The sequence below is a fragment of the Heterodontus francisci genome, chromosome X, assembly GCF_036365525.1.
Source record: "Heterodontus francisci isolate sHetFra1 chromosome X, sHetFra1.hap1, whole genome shotgun sequence".
Taxonomy (NCBI): Eukaryota; Metazoa; Chordata; class Chondrichthyes; order Heterodontiformes; family Heterodontidae; genus Heterodontus; species Heterodontus francisci.
This window is the reverse complement of record NC_090421.1, coordinates 2,136,992-2,158,959: the sequence shown is the minus strand read 5'-3', so window position 1 is coordinate 2,158,959 and position 21,968 is coordinate 2,136,992. Positions and strand designations below refer to the sequence as shown.

General features: G+C 44.8%; 1 protein-coding gene across 8 annotated transcripts; it reads left to right on the top strand.

Moving 5' to 3' along the window:
* The first annotated feature begins 2,500 nt into the window (after positions 1-2,500).
* Positions 2,501-19,977, top strand: LOC137358542 (EEF1A lysine methyltransferase 3-like). Of its 8 annotated transcripts, none has more exons than XM_068024487.1 (7): positions 2,883-2,953; positions 4,635-4,790; positions 11,261-11,589; positions 12,262-12,768; positions 13,723-13,995; positions 15,831-15,942; positions 17,688-19,977. In XM_068024487.1, the coding sequence occupies exons 5-7, from the start codon at positions 13,825-13,827 to the stop codon at positions 18,089-18,091; spliced, it is 687 nt and encodes a 228-aa protein (XP_067880588.1). In that variant the 5' UTR covers positions 2,883-2,953; positions 4,635-4,790; positions 11,261-11,589; positions 12,262-12,768; positions 13,723-13,824; the 3' UTR covers positions 18,092-19,977. The 8 variants fall into 8 exon arrangements, with proteins under 8 accessions (XP_067880587.1, XP_067880595.1, XP_067880588.1 ...); XM_068024490.1 differs by lacking the exon at positions 2,883-2,953 and adding an exon at positions 9,747-9,845 and having other exon boundaries at positions 4,717-4,790; positions 11,264-11,589; XM_068024491.1 differs by lacking the exon at positions 2,883-2,953 and adding an exon at positions 9,747-9,845 and having other exon boundaries at positions 4,717-4,790.
* The last annotated feature ends 1,991 nt before the right edge of the window (positions 19,978-21,968 follow it).

Sequence of the window (21,968 nt, the reverse complement as noted above, 5' to 3'; positions counted from 1 at the left end):
AACATATTTAAATAACAAGCCACTGGAAGGGATTTAAGAGGAGAAAGTTAGAGGAGGGGAAGAGAAATGGTGTCGATTAACAGGAAGAGTTAACATCAGTCATTTTATCTTCAAAACTTGATTATACACAATGCTGAGAAATGTAGAATTGTAGCTCGGAAGACAGAATGGCTAAATCCAGAATTAATTGCACAAGATCAGAAGAATTAATTCTGGATGAGTGAGTCCATTTGGCCCATCTTAGATCATCCATCCAGAATGATTGTAAAGCACCCCCACGTCCCCATCCAATTGTTTCTGCGAACATTCCAGGTTTTTTGCCACCACTGCCTTTCCATGTGTTGATAGAGTCATAGAGTTGTACAGCACAGAAACAGGCCCTTTGGCCCATCATGTCTGTGCTGGCCATACAGCACCCAACTATTCTAATCCCATATTCCTGCACTTGGCCCGTAGCATTGTATGCTATGGTGTTTCAAGTGCTCATCTAAATACTTCTTAAATGTTGTGAGGTTTCCTGCCTCTACCAGCACATCAGGCAGTGCGTTCCAGATTCCAACCACCCTCTGGGTGATAAAATGCTTCCTCAAATCCCCCCTAAACCTCCTGCCCCTTACTCTGATTCTATGCCCCCTGGTTCTTGACCCCTCCACTAAGGGAAAAGGTTTTTTCCTATCTAACCTATCAGTACCTCTCATAATTTTGTATACTTCAATCATGTCCCCCCTCAGCCTTCTCTGCTCCAAGGAAAACAACCCTAGCCTTTTCAGTCTCCATAGCTGAAATACTCCAGACCAGGCAACATCCTGGTGAATCTTCTCTGCACCCTCTCCAGTGCAATCACATCCTTCCTATAGTGTGGTGACCAGAACTGTACACAGTACTCCAGCTGTGGCCTAACTCGCGTTTTATACAGCTCCATCATAACCTCCCTGCTCTTATATTCTATGCCTCGGTTGATAAAGGCAAATATCCCATATGCCTTCCTCACCACCTTATCTGCCTGTGCTGCTGCCTTCAGTGATCTATGGACAGGTACACCAAGGTCCCTCTGTACTTCCTAGGGTCCTCCCAAAATGCATCACCTCACACTTCTCAGCATTAAATTCCATTTGCCACTGCTCTGCCCATCTTACCAGCCCAACTATATCGTCCTGTAATCTAAGGATTTCCTCCTCACTATTTACAACACCACCAATCTTTGTGTCATCTGCGAACTTACTGATCATACCTCCTATATTCACGACTAAATCATTAATGCACACTACAAACAGCAAAGGTCCCAGCACCAATCCCTGCAGTACCCCACTGGTCACAGGCTTCCAATCGCAAAAACAACCATCACCCTCGACCATTACTCTCTGCCTCCTGCCACTAAGCCAATTTTGGATCCAATTTGCCAAATTGCCCTGGATCCTATGGGCTCTTACCTTCTTGACCAATCTCCCATGCGGGACCTTATCAGTAGCCTTACTGAAGTCCATGTAGACTACATCTACTGCTTTACCCTCATCGACACATCTAGTTACCTCCTCGAAAAATTATTTAGCCACGATCTCCCCTTGACAAAGCTGTGCTGACTATCCCTGATTAATCCCTGCCTCTCCAAGTGGAGATTAATCCTGTCTCTCAGAATTTTTTCCAATATTTTCCCAACCACTGATGCTAGAAAAATCATGGTAAAGTTGCAGATTTGAGGCTGACCTAGGATTGGACATTGCAATGGCCGGGAATCGAACCCAGGTCAAATGCTTGGAAGACAACTATGCTCACCACTATACCACCATCACTTGATAATGCTATGTGAAGCAGAATTTCCTGACATCAGTCCTAAATCTAGTTTGAATCTACGTCCCTTTGTCTTAAGCAGCAAAACTGTGCAGAATACACTTAACACAAATAGGAGATTGGTATTTAACATTCAGTCACCATTGCTACAAGTTTCGAAGAAAGACAGCAAGATTGTAAAATTATAATAAACAAGTTGGTGTTCATCTTTTACAGTATCATATATTAGATTATTTTGCTGTCTACTGTTTTCTTTCCTCCTCTTAAAAGCTGCTTATTTATGTAGGCATGCAGCAGCCAATTTACACATAGCAAATTTCCACAAACAGCAATGGGATGCATGACCAGTTAATCTATTTTTGGTGGTGTTGGTTGAGGGAGGACTGTTTGCTAGGACACAGGGAGAACTCCCTGCTCTTCAAACAGTACGAGCAGATTTTTTTTTCATTCATTTGAACAGACAGATGGGGGTGGGTTTCTTTCATTTAACACGTTAACTGCAAGAGGGCACCTCGAAGTGTCAGCCTAGATTATGGGTTCAAATCCATACTGGGACTCCAACCCACTCCTGATTCAGAGACAAGAGTGCCCCAATATTATTTTTAAACAGTAACATGCTTTTTTTGCTAAAATATCCCTTTGACAGTTTGACAGGGAAAAAAAAAAGTCATGTTTTAGTTTCTCCTGCTTTAACCACCAGTGGGAGCCATCAGACATTTTGGGCTGCAGAGCAAACTGTAAGGAGCCTTCTCTTGGCGTTTGCCTGAAGAGGCGTCGCTAAAGTTTGTTCTTGTTGGCCCTCCGTCGCGTGGCATGGTAGCTGGATGTCCGCGGCGCTCACCGGCGAATGATGAACAGCGCCATGGCTGTGTTGTGTGCTTTGCGGAGCGCTCGAGCCGATATCTCCAAGGTAAAACAAACCCTTTCCACTTGGACCTTCATCAGCCATAAGGGTTTTAAAATACTGGCGGAAATCATTCGAAGGCCGCAGGCTGTGCAAACCAACTGAACTTGTTGGGAGCGGGTGATTGGCAGGGGCGTTGGCTAATGAAAAAAGACAATTTGCGAGCGTCTGCTGTCTCATTGGTGCGATTTCGGTGTGAGACCGCCCTCAGCCAGCAAGTTGGATTAAGCCTTCAGGCATGCAGTTTGAGTGACCGCAGAGGCAAGGAGGGAGAGGGCAGCTTTGGCTGATTATATCTCTGAAGGCCATGCTTCTAACATCACTGCAAAGTTATCGGCATTGTTTAATATACACTTGTTATTCATTAATAAAAACAGAAAATGGCAGAAGGGTCAGTAACCAGAGGACACATTTCAGATAATTGGCAAAAAAAATCCAGGAAGGAAATGATTTTTTTTTAGCAGCAAGTTGTGACCTGGAATACACTGCCAGAAAAGGGTGGTGGAGCAGATTCAATAATAACTTTGAAAAGGGGAATTGGATATTTTTGAGAAATTTGCAGGGCTGTTTGGAAAGAGCAGGGGTAGTGGGATTAATTGTTCTTTCGAAGAGCTGGCATGGAGACGATGAGCCGAATGACCTCCTGTGCAGTATGAGTCCATCAAAAATATTGGGAATACACAGTAGCCCCTTAAGCTTCTGAGAAAGAAAAGGCCAGAACTGAGCAGGAGTCTGCCTTGAAATGCAAACCTGTCTTTTCTCTTTCAGAAGATGAAAGATCTGCTATGTATTTTCCAGCATTTTCTAAATTCCAGTCTTTACAGCTTTTTTAAACAAATCTCTTTTAAGTGTCATATTTTTTTTTTAGAACATTACAGCGCAGTACAGGCCCTTCGGCCCACGATGTTGCGCCGACCTGTGAAACCATCTGACCTACACAATTCCATTTTTATCCATATGTCTATCCAATGACCACTTAAATGCCCTTCAAGTTGGCGAGTCTACTACTGTTGCAGGCAGGACGTTCCACGCCATCATACTTAAATAAATGAAGGGTTTGCGACAATCCAAAGCTATTTTAGCCTGATTCTACATCTAATTTGCCTACACCTAGGTTGAGTTTTTACCTGTATAAAATTTGGATGGTTTGGTGAATACATTGAGAAGCCAAGTTTCCCCCGGCCCTACCTGTGCATTAATATCTATAAAAATACGTGACAGTGAACTGGAGGTTGAGATACTACTGTTTTGAACAATTATTATTAGTGCTGGAGATTATTTTTTCTCTTGTGAGGAAGTGCCTGGCCTCACAGGACAGCTGCCCACTGTGACGTGATTGAGAATCTCACCGTGTGGGGAATAGTAAGCACAGAACTACATGCCCTCACTACAGGGTATTGAGTTGCAGCAATCCTGAGAGTGCGTCTCAAGCAAGAACAACAAACAAAGAACAGTACAGCACAGGAACGGGCCATTCGGCCCTCCAAGCCTGCGCCGATCTTGATGCCTGTCTAAACTAACACCTTCTGCACTTCCAGGGCCCACATCCCTCTATTCCCTTCCTATTCATGTATTTGTCAAGATGTCTCTTAAATGTCGCTATCGTATCTGCTTCCACCGCCTCCCCTGGCAGCAAGTTCCAGGCGCTCACCACCCTCTCTGTAAAAAAAAACTTGCCTCGCACATCCCCTCTAGACTTTGCCCCTCGCACCTTAAACCTATGTCCCCTAGTAACTGACTCTTCCACCCTGGGAAAAAGCTTCTGACTATCCACTCTGTCCATGCCGCTCATAACTTTGCATGAGTTGGGATTGTGGCCTTTGACAGAATGTTAGTAACACTGGCACTGATGTGTAAATGTGTAGGTAAAATCTGTGCAATAAAAGTCCAAAGCTTTGATCGTGTTACAAAGTTCCCTGAGATTTCCGTTTGTCTTTGTTAGATCTTCTCTGCACAACCAACCCAGTTTCTGCACTGTTCTGGGGTTAGATTGATGGCAGCTGATAAAGAGCTCCTCCTGAAACTTCGGAAAAGGACAGGATATTCGTTTACAAATTGTAAGAAGGCCTTAGAAAGGTTCAGCAGTGACCTTCAACAGGTAGGTGGAAACTATAACAGTAAAGCTGCTGGGAACATCCCAATGTAGTGTGCTTCCCTTCTACCCCAATCCTGAAGGCTGGGTTATGGTCCATAGACAAGAAATGCTGGATTCACTCAGCAGGTCTGGCAGCATCTGTGGAAAGAGAAGCAGAGTTAACGTTTCGGGTCAGTGACCCTTCTTCGGAAGATATATCAGAGTGTTAAAGTGAGGGGTCTGCGATATATCAGTGTTACAGTGAGGGGTGTGGGATATATCAGAGTGCGACAGTGAGGGGTGTGGGGTATATCAGAGTGTTACAGTGAGGGGTGTGGGATATATCAGTGTGTTACAGCGAGGAGTGTGGGATATATCAGAGTGCTACAGTGAGGGGTGTGGGGTATATCAGAGTGTTACAGTGAGGGGTCTGCGATATATCAGTGTTACAGAGGAGTGTGGGATATATCAGAGTGTTAAAGTGAGGGGTCTGCGATATATCAGTGTTACAGAGGAGTGTGGGATATATCAGAGTGTTACAGTGAGGGGTGTGGGGTATATCAGAGTGCGACAGCGAGGGGTGTGGGGTATATCAGAGTGTTACAGCGAGGAGTGTGGGATATATCAGAGTGCTACAGTGAGGGGTGTGGGGTATATCAGAGTGTTACAGTGAGAGGTGTGGGGTATATCAGTGTTAAAGAGGAGTGTGGGATATATCAGAGTGCTATAGTGAGGGGTGTGGGGTATATCAGAGTGCGACAGTGAGGGGTGTGGGGTATATCAGAGTGTTACAGTGAAGGGTGTGGGGTATATCAGTGTGTTACAGTGAGGGGTGTGGGATATATCAGAGTGTTAGAGTGAGGGGTGTGGGGTATATCAGAGTGCTACAGTGAGGGGTGTGGGATACATCAGAGTGTTACAGTGAGGGGTGTGGGGTATATCAGAGTGTTACAGTGAGGGGTGTGGGGTATATCAGAATGGTACAGTGAGGGGTGTGGGGTATATCAGAATGGTACAGTGAAGGGTGTGGGATATATCAGAGTGTTACAGTGAGGGGTCTGCGATATATCAGTGTTACAGTGAGGGGTGTGGAGTATATCAGAGTGTTACAGTGAGGGGACTGCGATATATCAGTGTTACAGTGAGGGGTGTGGGGTATATCAGAGTGTTACAGTGAGGGGTGTGGGATATATCAGAGTGTTACAGTGAGGGGTCTGCGTTATATCAGTGTTACAGTGAGGGGTGTGGGGTATATCAGAGTGTTACAGTGAGGGGTGAAATGCAAATGTAAAAGTGTTATTTTGATCGAGTTGCCTATATTAAACTAATTGCTAGAGAAAATTCTAAGTGTAAATATTCAATAGTGGCTCTTTGCTTCAGGTTTTATTTGTAAACATTTCTTGAATTCGAGAACAGAATGTTCAGAGTGTTACAGTGAGGGGTGTGGGATATATCAGTGTTACAGTGAGGGGTGTGGGATATATCAGAGTGTTAAAGTGAGGGGTGTGGGATATATCAGTGTTACAGTGAGGGGTGTGGGGTATGTCAGAGTGTTAAAGTGAGGGGTGTGGGGTATATCAGTGTTACAGTGATGGGTGCAGGGTATATCAGAGTGTTACACTGCGGAGTGGGAGGTATATCAGAGTGTTACAGTGAGGGGTGTGGGGTATATCAGAGTGTTACAGTGAGGGGTGTGGGGTATATCAGAGTGTTACAGCGAGGGGTGTGGGATATATCAGTGTTACAGTGAGGGGTGTGGAATATATCAGAGTGTTACAGTGAGGGGTGTGGGGTATATCAGAGTGTTACAGTGAGAGGTGTGGGGTATATCAGAGTGTTACAGCGAGGGGTGTGGGATATATCAGTGTTACAGCGAGGGGTGCTGGATATATCAGAGTGTTACAGCGAGGGGTGTGGGGTATATCAGAGTGTTACAGTGAGGGGTGTGGGGTATATCAGAGTGCTAAAGTGAGGGGTGTGGGATATATCAGTGTTACAGTGAGGGGTGTGGGATATATCAGTGTTCCAGCGAGGGGTGTGGGATATATCAGAGTGTTACAGTGAGGGGTGTGGGGTATATCAGAGTGCTACAGTGAGGGGTGTGGGATATATCGTGATACAGTGATGGGTGCAGGGTATATCAGAGTGTTAAAGTGAGGGGTGTGGGGTATATCAGTGTTACAGTGATGGGTGCAGGGTATATCAGAGTGTTACACTGCGGAGTGGGAGGTATATCAGAGTGTTACACTGCGGAGTGGGAGGTATATCAGAGTGTTACAGTGAGGGGTGCAGGGTATATCAGAGTGCTAAAGTGAGGGGTGTGGGGTATATCAGAGTGTTACAGTGAGGGGTGCAGGGTATATCAGAGTGCTAAAGTGAGGGGTGTGTGGTATATCAGAGTGTTACAGTGTAACAGAGTCAGTGCAGAGTGGGGGGTATATCAGAGTGCTAAAGTGAGGGGTGTGGGATATATCAGAGTGTTACAGTGAGGGGTTTGGGGTATATCAGAGTGTTACAGTGAGGGGTGCAGGGTATATCAGAGTGCTAAAGTGAGGGGTGTGTGGTATATCAGAGTGTTACAGTGAGGGGTGCAGGGTTTATCAGAGTGCTAAAGTGAGGGGTGTGGGGTATATCAGAGTGTTACAGTGAGGGGTGCAGGGTATATCAGAGTGCTAAAGTGAGGGGTGTGTGGTATATCAGAGTGTTACAGTGTAACAGAGTCAGTGCAGAGTGGGGGGTATATCAGAGTGCTAAAGTGAGGGGTGTGGGATATATCAGAGTGTTACAGTGAGGCGTTTTGGATATATCAGAGTGTTACAGTGAGGGGTTTGGGGTATATCAGTGTGTTACAGTGAGGGGTTTGGGGTATATCAGCGTGTTACAGTGAGGGGTTTGGGGTATATCAGAGTGTTATAATGAGGGGTTTGGGGTATATCAGAGTGTTGCAGTGAGGGGTTTGGGGTATATCAGAGTGTTACAGTGAGGGCTGTGATAGATCAGAGTGTTACAGAGAGTGGCCGATGATCTAATAAGATAAGTAGAAGGGGAATAAAAGCAAAATACTGCAGATGCTGGAAATCTGAAATAAAAACAAGAAATGCTGGAACCACTCAGCAGGTCTGGCAGCATCTGTGGAAAGAGAAGCAGAGTTAACGTTTCGGGTCAGTGACCCTTCTTCGGAACTGACAAATATTAAAAATGTCACAGGTTATAAGCAAGTGAGGTGGGGGTGGGGCAAGAGATAACAAAGGAGAAGGTGCAGATAGGACAAGGCCACATAGCTGACCAAAAGGTCATGGAGCAAAGGCAAACAATATGTTAATGGTGTGTTGAAAGACGAAGCATTAGTACAGAATAGGTGTTAACGGACTGAATATTGAACAGCAGCAAGTGCAAACATGAAAAAAAACAGTGGGTAAGCAAACTGAACAAACTAAGATGAAAGTAGAAGGGGAAGTTACCTTTGGGCCTTGGGGTAGTTTTGAACAATTTCAGAATCAGGTGAAAGAGAAACTGTCAGTGATAGTGACTAGAATGCACAATTATCAAACAGGAAACAGGGAGTCAGGATAAATGGGGCATTTTCAGGTTGGCAAACAGTAAGCAGTGGAGTGCCACAGGGACCACTGCCGGGGCCTCAACTATTTGCGATCTATATTCATGATTTGGATGAAGGAACTGTATGTATTGTAGCCAAATTTGCAGACAATACAAAGATAGGTAGGAAAGCAAGTTGTGAGGAGGACACAGTGTTGGCAAAAAGATATAGATAGGTTAAGCGAGTGGGCAGAGATGGAGTATAATGTGGGAAAATGTGAGGCTATCCACTTTGGCAGGAATAGAAACGCAGAATATTATTCACATGGAGAGAGACTGCAGAATGCTGTGGTACAGAAGGATCTGGGTGTCCTTGTACATGAATCACAAAAAGCCAGCATGCAGGTAGAGCAAGTAATTAGGAAGACAAATGGAATGTTGGCATTTATTGCAAGGGGATGGAGTATAAAAGTAAGGAAGTCTTGTTACAACCGAACTGGGCATTGGTGAGACTGCACCTCGAGTACTATGTACAGTTTTGGTTCCCTTACTTAAGGAGGGGTATACCTGCATTGGAAGCAGTTCAGAGAAGGTTCACTCGGTTGATTCCTGGGATGAAGGGGTTTGTCTTATGAGGAAAGGTTGAGCAGGTTGGGCCTGTAATCATTGGAGTTTTGAATAATGAGAGGTGATCTTATTGAAACATATAAAATTCTGAGGGGGCTTGACAGGGTAGATGCTGAGAGGATGTTTCCCCTCGTGGGGGAATCTAAAACTAGGGGGCACCGTTTCAAAATAAGGGGTCTTCCATCTAAGATGGACATAAGGAGGAATTTCTTCTCCCAGAGGGTTGTTAATCTTTGGAATTCTCTTCCCCAGAGAGCAGTGGAGGCTGGGTCATTCAATATATTCAAGACTGAGTTAGAAAAATAATTGATCTACAAGGGAGTCCAGGGTGATGGCGAGGGGGGGGGGGGGGGGAGGGGGGTGCGCAAGCAGGAAAGTGGAATTAAGACCACAATCAGATCAGCCATGATCTTATTGAATGGTGGAGCAGGCTCGAGGGGCTGAATGGCCTACTCCTGCTCTTATTTCTTATGTAAAGTGGAGACCCTGGTAACACAAGATGAGACTTGGTTCAAGAATACAGGAACTTTCGTAATCAAAACAGAAAGTGTTGGAAATACTCAGCAGGTCTGGCAGCATCTGTGGAGGGAGAAGCAGAGTTAATGTTTCCAGTGACCCGTCATCAGAACTGGAACTTTAGTAGACTGGAACAGGGAGGGCTGTAAGAACAAGCTTCTACATCAGAGAACAGCAAGGAATTACCTTATTATGTAATACTGACATTACCAAGAAAATTTCTAGAAGTGATATTCTTGTTACTTTTCAATGTAAATACAGTTTATGTGTTAAATAAACTGACATTTCCCTGTACGATAGTTCACTTGAGTCCTGGCCAATACTGGCAGCTGTCCTTTGAGGTGCATGTGCTCGGCATGCGGACAACGTAATACCATTGGGATGGTTATTTGTCCTCAGGTCAGTCACCCATTTATATATATAATTCGGAAGTTACTCAGCATAACATTTGATCGCAGTCTGTACACCCGTGCCCCCCACCCACCTGTAGATCCCATGGCAAAATTCCATTGTAAATGTGGACATTGGATGTTCTCATGGAAAAATAACAATATGTGGACAGAGGGCAAGATTGTGATCCATTCAAAATCCACCCACTTGCACGGAGTTAAAATCGGCCCAGAATGTATGACTTTAAAACAGGAGGTGGAGTTGTGTCTGTGCACCCTGTGACAACAACCTGCATTTATATAGTGCCTTTAATTAAGTAAAATGGCCCAAGATGCTTCGCAGGTGTGTAAATCAGACGGAATTTGATCGTGAGCCACATCAGGGGTTATTAGGACAGGTGACCAAAAGCTCCTTCAAAGAGGTAGGTTTTAAGGAGCATCTTAAAGAAGGAGACAGAGAGTGAGGTGGAAAGTTTAGGCCCTTTATCTATTTATCTGCGCCCTCCTGCAGGATGCTATGATGGGTTGGTAAGATGGGCGGAGCAGTGGCAAATGGAATTTAATCCTGAAAAGTGTGAGGTGATGCATTTTGGGAGGACTAACAAGGCAAGGGAATATACAATAGATGGTAGGACCCTAGGAAGTACAGAGGGATCTTGGTGTACTTGTCCATAGATCACTAAAGGCAGCAGCATAGGTAGATAAGGTGGTTAGGAAGGCATATGGGATACTTGCCTTTATTAGCCGAGGCATAGAATATAAGAGCACGGAGGTTATAATGGAGCTTATAAAACGCTAGTTAGGCCACAGCTGGAGTACTGTGTACAGTTCTGGTCACCACACTATAGGAAGGATGTGATTGCACTGGAGAGGGTGCAGAGGAGATTCACCAGGATGTTGCCTGGGCTGGAGCATTTCAGCTATGAAGAGAGAATGGATAGGCTAGGGTTGTTTTCCTTAGAGCAGAGAAGGCTGAGGGGGGACCTGATTGAGGTGTACAAAATTATGAGGGGCATTGATAGATTGGATAGGAAGAAACTTTTTCCCTTCGCGGAGGTGTCAATAACCAGGGGGCATAGATTTAAGGTAAGGGGCAGGAGGTTTAGAGGGAATTTGAGGAAATAAATTTCACCTAGAGGGTGGTTGCAATCTGGAACACACTGCCTGAAGAGGTGGTAGAGGCAGGAACCCTCAACAACATTTAAGAAATATTTAGATGAGCACTTGAAACACCATAGCATACAAGGTTACGGGCCAAGTGCTGGAAAATGGGATTATAATGGATAAGTGCTTGATGGCCGGCACAGACACGATGGGCTGAAGGGCCTGTTTCCGTGCTGTGTAACACTGTGACTCTGTTTCATATGCAACGCGCGGGGAGGTCTGTCAACAGGGCTCTCAGTTCTGGTTTGCTTCTGCCTTCAGCAGGAGCTCTTGTCCACACGTAGCGAACTTTGGTGCTGTCGCCTCTGCGTTGTTCACCAGCGAGTCTGCGGACATGGTTCAGCAATTCCTCGCGGTCAACTTTATTAACAGTCACCAAAAGAAAACTGTCAAAAATTCACAACAAACTACACACACACACCTGGAACGGGCTGGACAGCTGGATGACTGCGCAGTTGCTCGGTGAACCAAACTTGATCGGAGGCGGGTGATTGGCAATAAGACTGGCCAATCAAAAGCGGGGCCTGACGTGTAGCTGTGGACTGGACCAATTGGGATGTAAACCCGCACCCCGCGGCCTTCAACGTCAGGTTAGGTTGAACTGTCGAGCAGGTTTTGTGTGTGTTGGGCCACGTCAGTGTAACATTGGATGTTGTTCAATAATAGTTATATTAAACTTGTATAGACCACTGGTACAGCCTCAACTGGAGTAATGTGCCCAGCTCTGGGCACTGCACTTTAGAAAGGATGTGAAGGCTTTAGAGAGGATGCAGAAAATATTTACAAGAATGGTTCCAGGGATGAGGGACTTCAGTTACGAGGATAGATTGGAGAAGCTGGGGCTGTTCTCCTTAGAGAAGATTTGATAGAGGTGTTTAAAATCATGAAGGGTCTGGACCGAGTAGATAGAGAGAAACTTCCCACTGGCAGAAGGATCCAGAACCAGAGGACACTGATTTAAGGCAATTGGCAAAGTAACCAAAGGCAACATGAGGAAAAACTTGTTAATGCAATGAGTGGTTAGGATCTGGAATGCACTGCCTGAGAGTAGTGGAGGCAGATTCAATTGTGGCCTTGAAAAGGGAATTGGATAATTAATGTGAAGAGAAAAAAATATGCAGGGCTACAGGGAAAAGGAAGGGGAGTGGGACTAGCTGAGAGGCTCTTGCAGAGACGGCACAGATACGACAGGCCAAATGGCCTCCTTCTGCACTGTAACCATTCTATGATTGTATAAAAACTGATGTTTATTGTGTTCACAGAGTTGTTAATGTGTTAGAAGTGCGAGAAGAAAAGAACGTAAGAAATAGGAGCAGGAGTAGACCACACAGATCCTCGAGCCTGCTCCACTGTTCAACACCAACGTGGCTGATCCTCTGCCTCAATTCCACTTTCCTGCCCGCTCCCCATATCCCTTGATTCCCTGAGAGACCAAAAATCTGTCGATTCCAGCCTTGAATATTTTCAATGACTGAGCATCCACCCTCTGGGGTAGCGAATTCCAAAGATTCATAACCCTCTGAGTGAAGAAATTTCTCCTCATCTAGTCCTAAATGAACGGCCCCTTATCCTGAGACTGCACCCCTGTGTTCTAGATTCGCCAGCCGGGAAACAATTTCTCAGCATCTACCTTGTCAAACTCCTTCAGAATCTTGTATGTTTCAGTGAGATCACCACTCTTTCTTCCGAACTCGAGAATATGGACCCAATTTACACAGCCTCTCATCCTAGGAATCAATCTAGTGACCCTTCGCTGTGCTGCCTCCGAGGCAAGTATATTCTTCCTTAAATAAGGAGACCAAAACTGCACACAGTACTCCAGGTATAGTCTCACCAAAACCCTGTACAAGTGTAGCAAGACTTCCTTGTTCTTGTACTCCAATTCCCTTGCAATAAAGGCCAACATTCCATTTGCCTTCCTAATTGCTTGCTGTACCTGCATGCGAACTTTCTGTGTACCTTGTACGAGTGCCCCCAAGTCTCTCTCAACATCAACATTTAGAAGTTTTAGGCCTTTTAACAATATTCTGCTTTTCTATTCTTACAACCAAAGTGAATAACCTCACACTTCCCCACATTATACTCCATCTGCCACCTTTTTGCCCACTCACTTAACCTGTCAACATCTCTTCGCAGCCTCTTATATTTCCCCCTAACTTTGTATTGTCAACAAACTTGGACACATTACACTCTGTGATGGAAGAGTGATCCTGATGTATTTAAACATAAAAATTGTCTTTACTTTTCTAAATCAAAACATAAATAGTGTATTAAATGAAAAGGATTTATGATTATGAGCCTTTTGTGAGCTATGCTGCAAACTTTCCAACAAAATCTTGCAGCTCGTGTGCGTCCATCACACTTCAAGGTGTCAGATTTTCAAAGAAAGCCAGTCATTTCCTGCTGTTTTTCTGACTTTGCTCACCTGGCCTCACCCAGGGCAGAGCTCGGAATTTACAAGCACTGCCAGTCCACAGTACTTTCCTTCAGCACTTTAGATACTCAGTGCTTCAGGATCTGCCTGATTAGATCTCTTTATTGCAGGAAGTACCTGAGCAGTGGCCTGAAAGGCACAGGCACCTTAGCAGCTAAACATGGACTCCGCCCACCCAACAACCCCCGTGGTGCTGCACATGCCATCAGCTCGAAGATTTTTAAATGTCTCCCCCTTTCAAAGCACAGCGTTGCAAGTTTTTTACCCCTGTTTTCTTTCTTTTTCACAGAAGGAAACACATCTTGAAACAAATTCATCCTGCAATCACGACAGAGGCAGTGGAGACTGGAAAGTACCCATTGGTCAGTGAAAGATAATCCAGTTAGGGAGGATGATGCAAAGCCAGGTGGAAGAACATTTGTGCAGTGTTTTCCCCGTGGATGATGGTCTCTTTTCAGACTATTATACAGAGGAGAGCAGTTATGAGTTTTGTGGACATGTTTTAAAGATCACGCAGAACTTCAGTGCTGATCTGGGAGTTGCTGCTGCAGTCTGGGATGCTGTAAGTCTAATGGCCTGCAAATGTATTGGATGGCGGAAAATCAAGCCAGTCACATTTATTCATCTGCTTTGCTGATAGTTTAGCTTGGCTTAGTTGGCTGTATTTTTCCCTCAGAGTGAGGAAAGTTGTGGGTTCAAGTTCCACTCCAGAGACTTCAGTATAAAATCCAGGCTGACGCTCCCGGTGCAGTACTGAGGGAGTGCTGCACAATTGGAGGTGCTGTCTTTCAGATGAGACATTAAACTGAGTCTCCCCATCTCGAGTGGATGTAAAAGATCCCACGACACTAATTTGAAGAAGGTTAGGGGAGTCAATCCTCAGTGTCCTGGCCAATATTTTCCCCTCAACCAACACTTAATGAAACAGATTATCTGATCATTTGTCACGTTGCTGTTTGTGGGAGCTTGCTGGGCACAAATTGGCTGCCACGTTCCCTACATTCCCACAGTGACTGCACTTCAAAAGTATTTAATTGGCTGTGAAGTGCTTTGGGACATCCTGAGGTCATGAAAGGTGCTATAGAAATGCAAGTCCTTTCATTCTTTCTCGTTTGTATTCTGGCACTGTCTGTTGGTTCTGCAGTGCTTCACATCACTATAGAAAATGTGTCTGGGGAATTAATAATGGAAAGTAAGGAGATGGCAGATGAACAGATATTTTGCATCTGTCTCACTATAGAGGATACAAGTAACATCCCAGAAATAGCTGTGTCAGGAAATGGGAGGGAGGAACTTGAAAATTACTATCACCAGGAAAGTGATACTGAGCAAATTGTTTGAGTTGTGAGCTGACATGTGCCCGGGTCCTGATGGACTTCATCCTAGGGTCCTAAAAGAAGTGGCTAGTGAGATAGTTGATGTGTTGGTTTTAAGTTTCCTAAATTTCCTAGATTCGGGGAAGGTTCATTAGATTGGAAAATAGCAAATGTAACTCCTTTATTCAAAAAGGGAGGGAGACAGAAAGCAGGAAACTACAGGCCAGTTAGCTTAACATATGTCTTCGGGAAAATGTTAGAAGCTATTATTAAAGACGTTATAGCAGGGCATTTAGACAAAGTAAAGGTAATCAGGCAGAGTCAACACGGTTTTGTGAAAGGGAAATCATGTTTAACCAATTTATTGGAGTTCTTTGAAGAAGTAACATGTCCTGTGGATAAAGGGAAACTGGTGGATGTACTGTACTTAGATTTCCAGAAGGCATTTGATAAGGTGCCACATCAAAGGTTATTGCGGAAAATAAAAGCTCATGGTGTAGTGGGGCAACATATTGGCCTGGATAGAAGATTGGTTGGCTAACAGGAAGCAGAGAGTAGGCATAAATGGATCATTTTCTGGTTGGCAAAATGTAACGAGTGGTGAGCTGTCTTGTGAGGAACAGGTTGGACAGGCTAGGCTTGTATCCGCTGGAAATTAGAGTAAGAGGCGACTTGATTGAAACATATAAGATCCTGAGGGGTCTTGACAGGTAGAATGTGGAAAGGATGTTTCTCCTTGGAGAATCTAGAACTAGGGGTCACTGTTTAAAAAGAAGAGGTCGCCCATTTAAGACAGAGATGAGGAGAAACTTATTCTCTCAGAGGGGTCCTCAAAAGGCAGTGGAAGCAGAGTCTTTGAATATTTTTAAGGCAGAGGTAGATAGATTCTTGATAAGCAAGGGGGTTAAAGGTTATTGGGGGTAGCAGGAATGTGGAGTTGAGGTTACAATCAGATCAGCCATGATCGTAGTGAACGGCAGAGCAGATTCGAAGGGCCGAGTGGCCTACTCTTGCTCCCAATTCGTATGTTCGTATACCCTCTAAATGAATTAATTCTAACATGAATATGTGATGTTTTCAGGGTCTGGCTCTTTGTCAGTACTTTGAGGAACAGAAGATGAGCTTCTGTGGGAGGAAGGTGATTGAACTGGGTGCAGGCACTGGAATAGTGGGGATTCTAGCTGTTCTATTAGGTAAGTTGAAAGTATCCAAGCAAACCTTGTAATGTGAGAGAGGAAAACAGACAGTAATGCACACGGAATATAAACAGTAAATGCTGGAAACACTCAGCAGGTCAGGTAGCATCTGTGGAGGGAGAAACAGTTAATGTTTCAGTTGGATGACCTGTTTCTCTCTCCACAGATGGTGCCTGACCTGCTGAGTATTTCCAGCATTTTCTGTTTATCGATCTGATTCTCTGCATTCGCAGTATTCTGCTTTTGTAGTAATGACATGTTTTATCTTGATGGGGGGAGGGGTACAATAAAGGAAATGTTTGCTTGCTACTAGATAGTTCCCTTCTGATGATCCACACATTCTACACATTATTATCATCATTCCTCTGTCGGCGTAGCTGGTTATGTTGTTGAGCTATACGGACTAGAAGGGTCCCAGATTCAATCTGTGGATTCTTGCTGAGGTTACTGATCTCAGCCACGGGTGCTACAATTCGTCTCAGTGCCTCTGGACTAAGGAAGGAAAATCAGCCAGGATTTCTGCTCCTGGCTGCTATCCAGGAACAGGACCTGCTCCTCACACTCAAATAGCCTGCGTCTAACACACTGTCTGAGCTTTGCATGAAGATGGCCCCTTGAGTGTGAGGTACTGGAGGTTGTTTGGAGACATGCCTGAGTAAGGAGTCAGTGCCTTCAAAACAAGAGGCTTACAAGTTCCCTGGTAGATCTGTATTAACCCTGACACTTCCTCCATTTCAGAATTTAAACACAAAATGTCTTTTGTCTTTTAGTTTCATTTACTTAGCTTTCGTGTAACGCTCCATTTTGGTGAATCTACTTGGAGCAGACATGCTGGAATGATTCTCTCTCCTTGGCACATTTTTGCTCTGGACTCGAGCTGCCTGTGATGTGTCGCAGGATCGCTTTGGGGGTAGAGATGGCTCCAAGGTGACACAGCTGGCAGTGGAAGTCTGGAACCAACTAAACCCTCCCTGAAGCAGCTTTGTTAATCCGATACCTGAATTAGGCCAGTCTGTGGCATTGCTGAAGATTGACTAGCCAGCCTAATGAAACCTCAAAAAAGGTGGATCTGTCAGTGGGAGCTGGGATTCTTTCCACTCAATTCCAAATAAACCTGGAAGCCAGCACCCTAACCGGCAGGGTGGTCCTTGCTGGATGAGCAGGGAAAAGCCGACCTGTGCTCTGTGCTAGTAGACTGCATCTGGCTAATCCTTCATCTGGTTAAACGTCAGCATGGTTAAGCCTGGGAGTCTCGAAGCTTTGACTCTGTTAAACCTATGCCTCCCCTTTCTGGACTTGGGTTAAGTGGGTGGTTTCCCCAGAGAAAGAACTCTCATCTGCCTGTTCAAATCCCTCCCTGGCCTCACTCCCTCTCTATCTCTTTAACCTCCTCCAGCCCTACAACCCTTCTCAATTTCCATCGCTCCATCATTGGCAGTGGTGCCATTCAGCTGCCTGGGCCCCAAACTCTGGAATTTCCTCCCTAAGCCTCTCTGCCTCTTGCTCTCTCTCTCTCCTCTTTAACTGAGCTTTTGGTCATCTGTCCTAATATCTCCTTGTACGGCTCAGTGTCAAATTTTGTCTGATAATCGCTCCTGTGAAGAGCCTTGGGATGTTTTACTATGTTAAAGGCACTATATAAAGTTGTTGTTGAGTTTGGAGACTTTTTAACATGGCTGACTCCAAAAACTTCAAAGGAAACTGTAAACGGAGAAATGTCATTCTTTCTTTGTATTCATCAGGTGGCGATGTAACCATCACAGACCTACCACATACTTTGAAGCAAATAGAGAACAACGTCTCAGCCAACATCCCCTCTTCCTGGGCACATCGTTCCCAGGTCTGTGCCCTGTCCTGGGGCTGTGACCACAGTCGGTTTCCCATTGACTACGACATTGTTCTGGGTTCCGACATTGTATATCTCCCTGAGACCTACGCCTCACTCGTCCAGACACTGCAGCATCTCAGTGCGCAGAGAGGCACCATTTATCTCTCTTCCAAAATGCGGAGGGAGCACGAGACTGTCTCTTTCTATGAGAAGATCCTGCCTCAGCATTTTCAGTGCCAACTTGTTCACAGGAACGAAGAGCAAAATATCAACCTGTACAAAATGACCAAAAAAGAACCAAGTGCCGGACAGCAGTGACTAACGTAGCAAGGGAAATCTCTCATTTAACACAGCTCTTGAGACTAGGCAGCCCTTCTGTAGGTGACCCATGTAGTAGTCAGTTTGAAGCGTTGATACTGTTTCCCCGGCTAACAGCTAATTCAGCACTGACTGGGGATGGACCCTGTGACCTGACTCAGTATCTCACTCCCGGGTGTAGTCATTCAGTGAGCTGTCAGGTGCACATTCTCTCTTTTTATAAAAACAAATATAATGGCTTTGTTTAAGCAGTGAGACATCGCTGGGGGAGGGAGTTTGAGGAGGGACAAGGGCAGCTGAACCAACATTTTTGAATTGCCTGGGTTATTGCCTGCCTACTGATGTTTATTCCGCATTTTCACACAGTCACACTTCAGCAGAGACCTGCATTGGCAGTATACAGAATAAATCAACAAAAACAAAGCGTAAAACTAATTCTTCTGCCTGTACTGAAGGTGTCAGCCTATGCTGGGGGACCATTCCATGTGCACATGGTGCCCTCCACTATCTCAATTAACCTGCAGTCTTAATGTGTGGACAGTGCGGGTCAGGCTATTTGACCATAAGGGCATCAAAATTAAGCCTGAAGCTGTGCTCACTCGCCTGACATGTTTTTATTATATATACATACACACACTATGATCAGGAGCAAGGACTTTGGCTGTTTCCCCCTTTCCCCCTGCCATCCTAACCCAGAAACACTAAGGCCAAATGTAGTGTCCCCATCACTGCCTAGGTTGACTAGTATTAACACTATTTTTTTAATGTACTTGACACTTAAGTAAGGTAATAACATTGGGACTCTAAGAATAGGAACTGTTTCTGTGAGTTTCATTGTCATACAGGGAGAGAAATGGCAATGAGTTGGAATGCCTGGCATTTGTAATCAGTTGAAGCTGCTTGTTGGGTAGGTTTGATCAGATCTCTGCTGGATGGAGCATGACCAGTCGGGAGAACTGGTCATCACCTGTCGCCCTGCTTGAACCGTGCCTCTTGCTGGACAATCTATGAACTGGTATTGACAATAATTATGTAGGAAATGTTCCATCCTCCTGGTTGAAGGAAGATATATTTTGGATGGTGACAAATTTTGAAGGAAACAAAAGAATTATGTACATTGAATTTATGCTGCAGTGAGGAATGTCGGTGCTGGAGAACAGGATTATTTCTTCTCATCTTGCAACGCATGCTATGGGCTTTGGATCTTTGCTGGCAGTTCACCTTCAGAGTATCGGCTGTCCAATATTGACTTTGCGTACAAAGAACAGCATAGATCAAATGTAAAGTTCCACTTACACTACAGTAATAATGTGCCTTAAATCCTGCCTCAGACAAGCACCCGTAATCCACCAGCCTGACTTTTCTTCAGTTTTGCAACGTCATTCACACAGTGAACTTGTCCTCATAAATAACTGGATCAAGGCAATCCCCAAACTCATGTCACACAGATATGTTGTGGGGGGTCGTGGGTGCATTCATTCCACCAGTTTGGGCTGGATTCAAACCCAGGTTAGGTGATAAACTAACGCTGTGACACACTACTACCCATTTAACACCTGCCAAAATAATGACATTTATAATCATATGGAGAATTTTACAAGGTTGTTTTCTTGAGTATAAATAGTGCCTCAAACGTGAACAGAATATCAAAGATAAAGTGCCTCCAAGCTAACTGTTTCTCTGTACTATCAGTTTTATGTACCTGAGGTTACCAAGTCTCTGTACGCGAATCGCTTTGTATACTTTAACTCTGCTCCTGAACCAAGAGAATGTATTGCATTGACCAAAGAAAAATGGACTGACCAATCATCACGCTTTGAAATTTTGTTGAGTATTTTTATCTGTAAAAAGCGACCAAATTGATCATAAAGCCAAAAACTTTCAAATCTCATGTTGTCATTTCCCACCCCCCCCCCCCCCCCCACCAACCCCCGAAAAAACAAACTTGTATTTCGACATCACCATTCACAATCTCAGGACATCCCAAAGCACTTCACTGTTAATGAAGTACTTTTGCAGGGTAGTTACTGTTGCTATGAAGGTGCTATCCCTTACTGGGGGGGGGGGGGGGGGGGGGGGTTCCACAGGTGCCAGAAGACCTCTGATACCTTACCCAAGTGGCCATTTGTGTGTGAGATTAGACAGACTATTCAACTGTGGAAGGCATCCTGTCTGACATTTTGTCCCTCCTCTCTCGCCAAGGGGTGCTGAAGCCAATTGTAGTGCTCATAGCACGCTGGGTGAGATTAGCTAATTCAGCACAGACAGATCAAACCTGGGACCATCTGGTCTGTGTGGCTTCTTCCCACAACATATTTAAATAACAAGCCACTGGAAGGGATTTAAGAGGAGAAAGTTAGAGGAGGGGAAGAGAAATGGTGTCGATTAACAGGAAGAGTTAACATCAGTCATTTTATCTTCAAAACTTGATTATACACAATGCTGAGAAATGTAGAATTGTAGCTCGGAAGACAGAATGGCTAAATCCAGAATTAATTGCACAAGATCAGAAGAATTAATTCTGGATGAGTGAGTCCATTTGGCCCATCTTAGATCATCCATCCAGAATGATTGTAAAGCACCCCCACGTCCCCATCCAATTGTTTCTGCGAACATTCCAGGTTTTTTGCCACCACTGCCTTTCCATGTGTTGATAGAGTCATAGAGTTGTACAGCACAGAAACAGGCCCTTTGGCCCATCATGTCTGTGCTGGCCATACAGCACCCAACTATTCTAATCCCATATTCCTGCACTTGGCCCGTAGCATTGTATGCTATGGTGTTTCAAGTGCTCATCTAAATACTTCTTAAATGTTGTGAGGTTTCCTGCCTCTACCAGCACATCAGGCAGTGCGTTCCAGATTCCAACCACCCTCTGGGTGATAAAATGCTTCCTCAAATCCCCCCTAAACCTCCTGCCCCTTACTCTGATTCTATGCCCCCTGGTTCTTGACCCCTCCACTAAGGGAAAAGGTTTTTTCCTATCTAACCTATCAGTACCTCTCATAATTTTGTATACTTCAATCATGTCCCCCCTCAGCCTTCTCTGCTCCAAGGAAAACAACCCTAGCCTTTTCAGTCTCCATAGCTGAAATACTCCAGACCAGGCAACATCCTGGTGAATCTTCTCTGCACCCTCTCCAGTGCAATCACATCCTTCCTATAGTGTGGTGACCAGAACTGTACACAGTACTCCAGCTGTGGCCTAACTCGCGTTTTATACAGCTCCATCATAACCTCCCTGCTCTTATATTCTATGCCTCGGTTGATAAAGGCAAATATCCCATATGCCTTCCTCACCACCTTATCTGCCTGTGCTGCTGCCTTCAGTGATCTATGGACAGGTACACCAAGGTCCCTCTGTACTTCCTAGGGTCCTCCCAAAATGCATCACCTCACACTTCTCAGCATTAAATTCCATTTGCCACTGCTCTGCCCATCTTACCAGCCCAACTATATCGTCCTGTAATCTAAGGATTTCCTCCTCACTATTTACAACACCACCAATCTTTGTGTCATCTGCGAACTTACTGATCATACCTCCTATATTCACGACTAAATCATTAATGCACACTACAAACAGCAAAGGTCCCAGCACCAATCCCTGCAGTACCCCACTGGTCACAGGCTTCCAATCGCAAAAACAACCATCACCCTCGACCATTACTCTCTGCCTCCTGCCACTAAGCCAATTTTGGATCCAATTTGCCAAATTGCCCTGGATCCTATGGGCTCTTACCTTCTTGACCAATCTCCCATGCGGGACCTTATCAGTAGCCTTACTGAAGTCCATGTAGACTACATCTACTGCTTTACCCTCATCGACACATCTAGTTACCTCCTCGAAAAATTATTTAGCCACGATCTCCCCTTGACA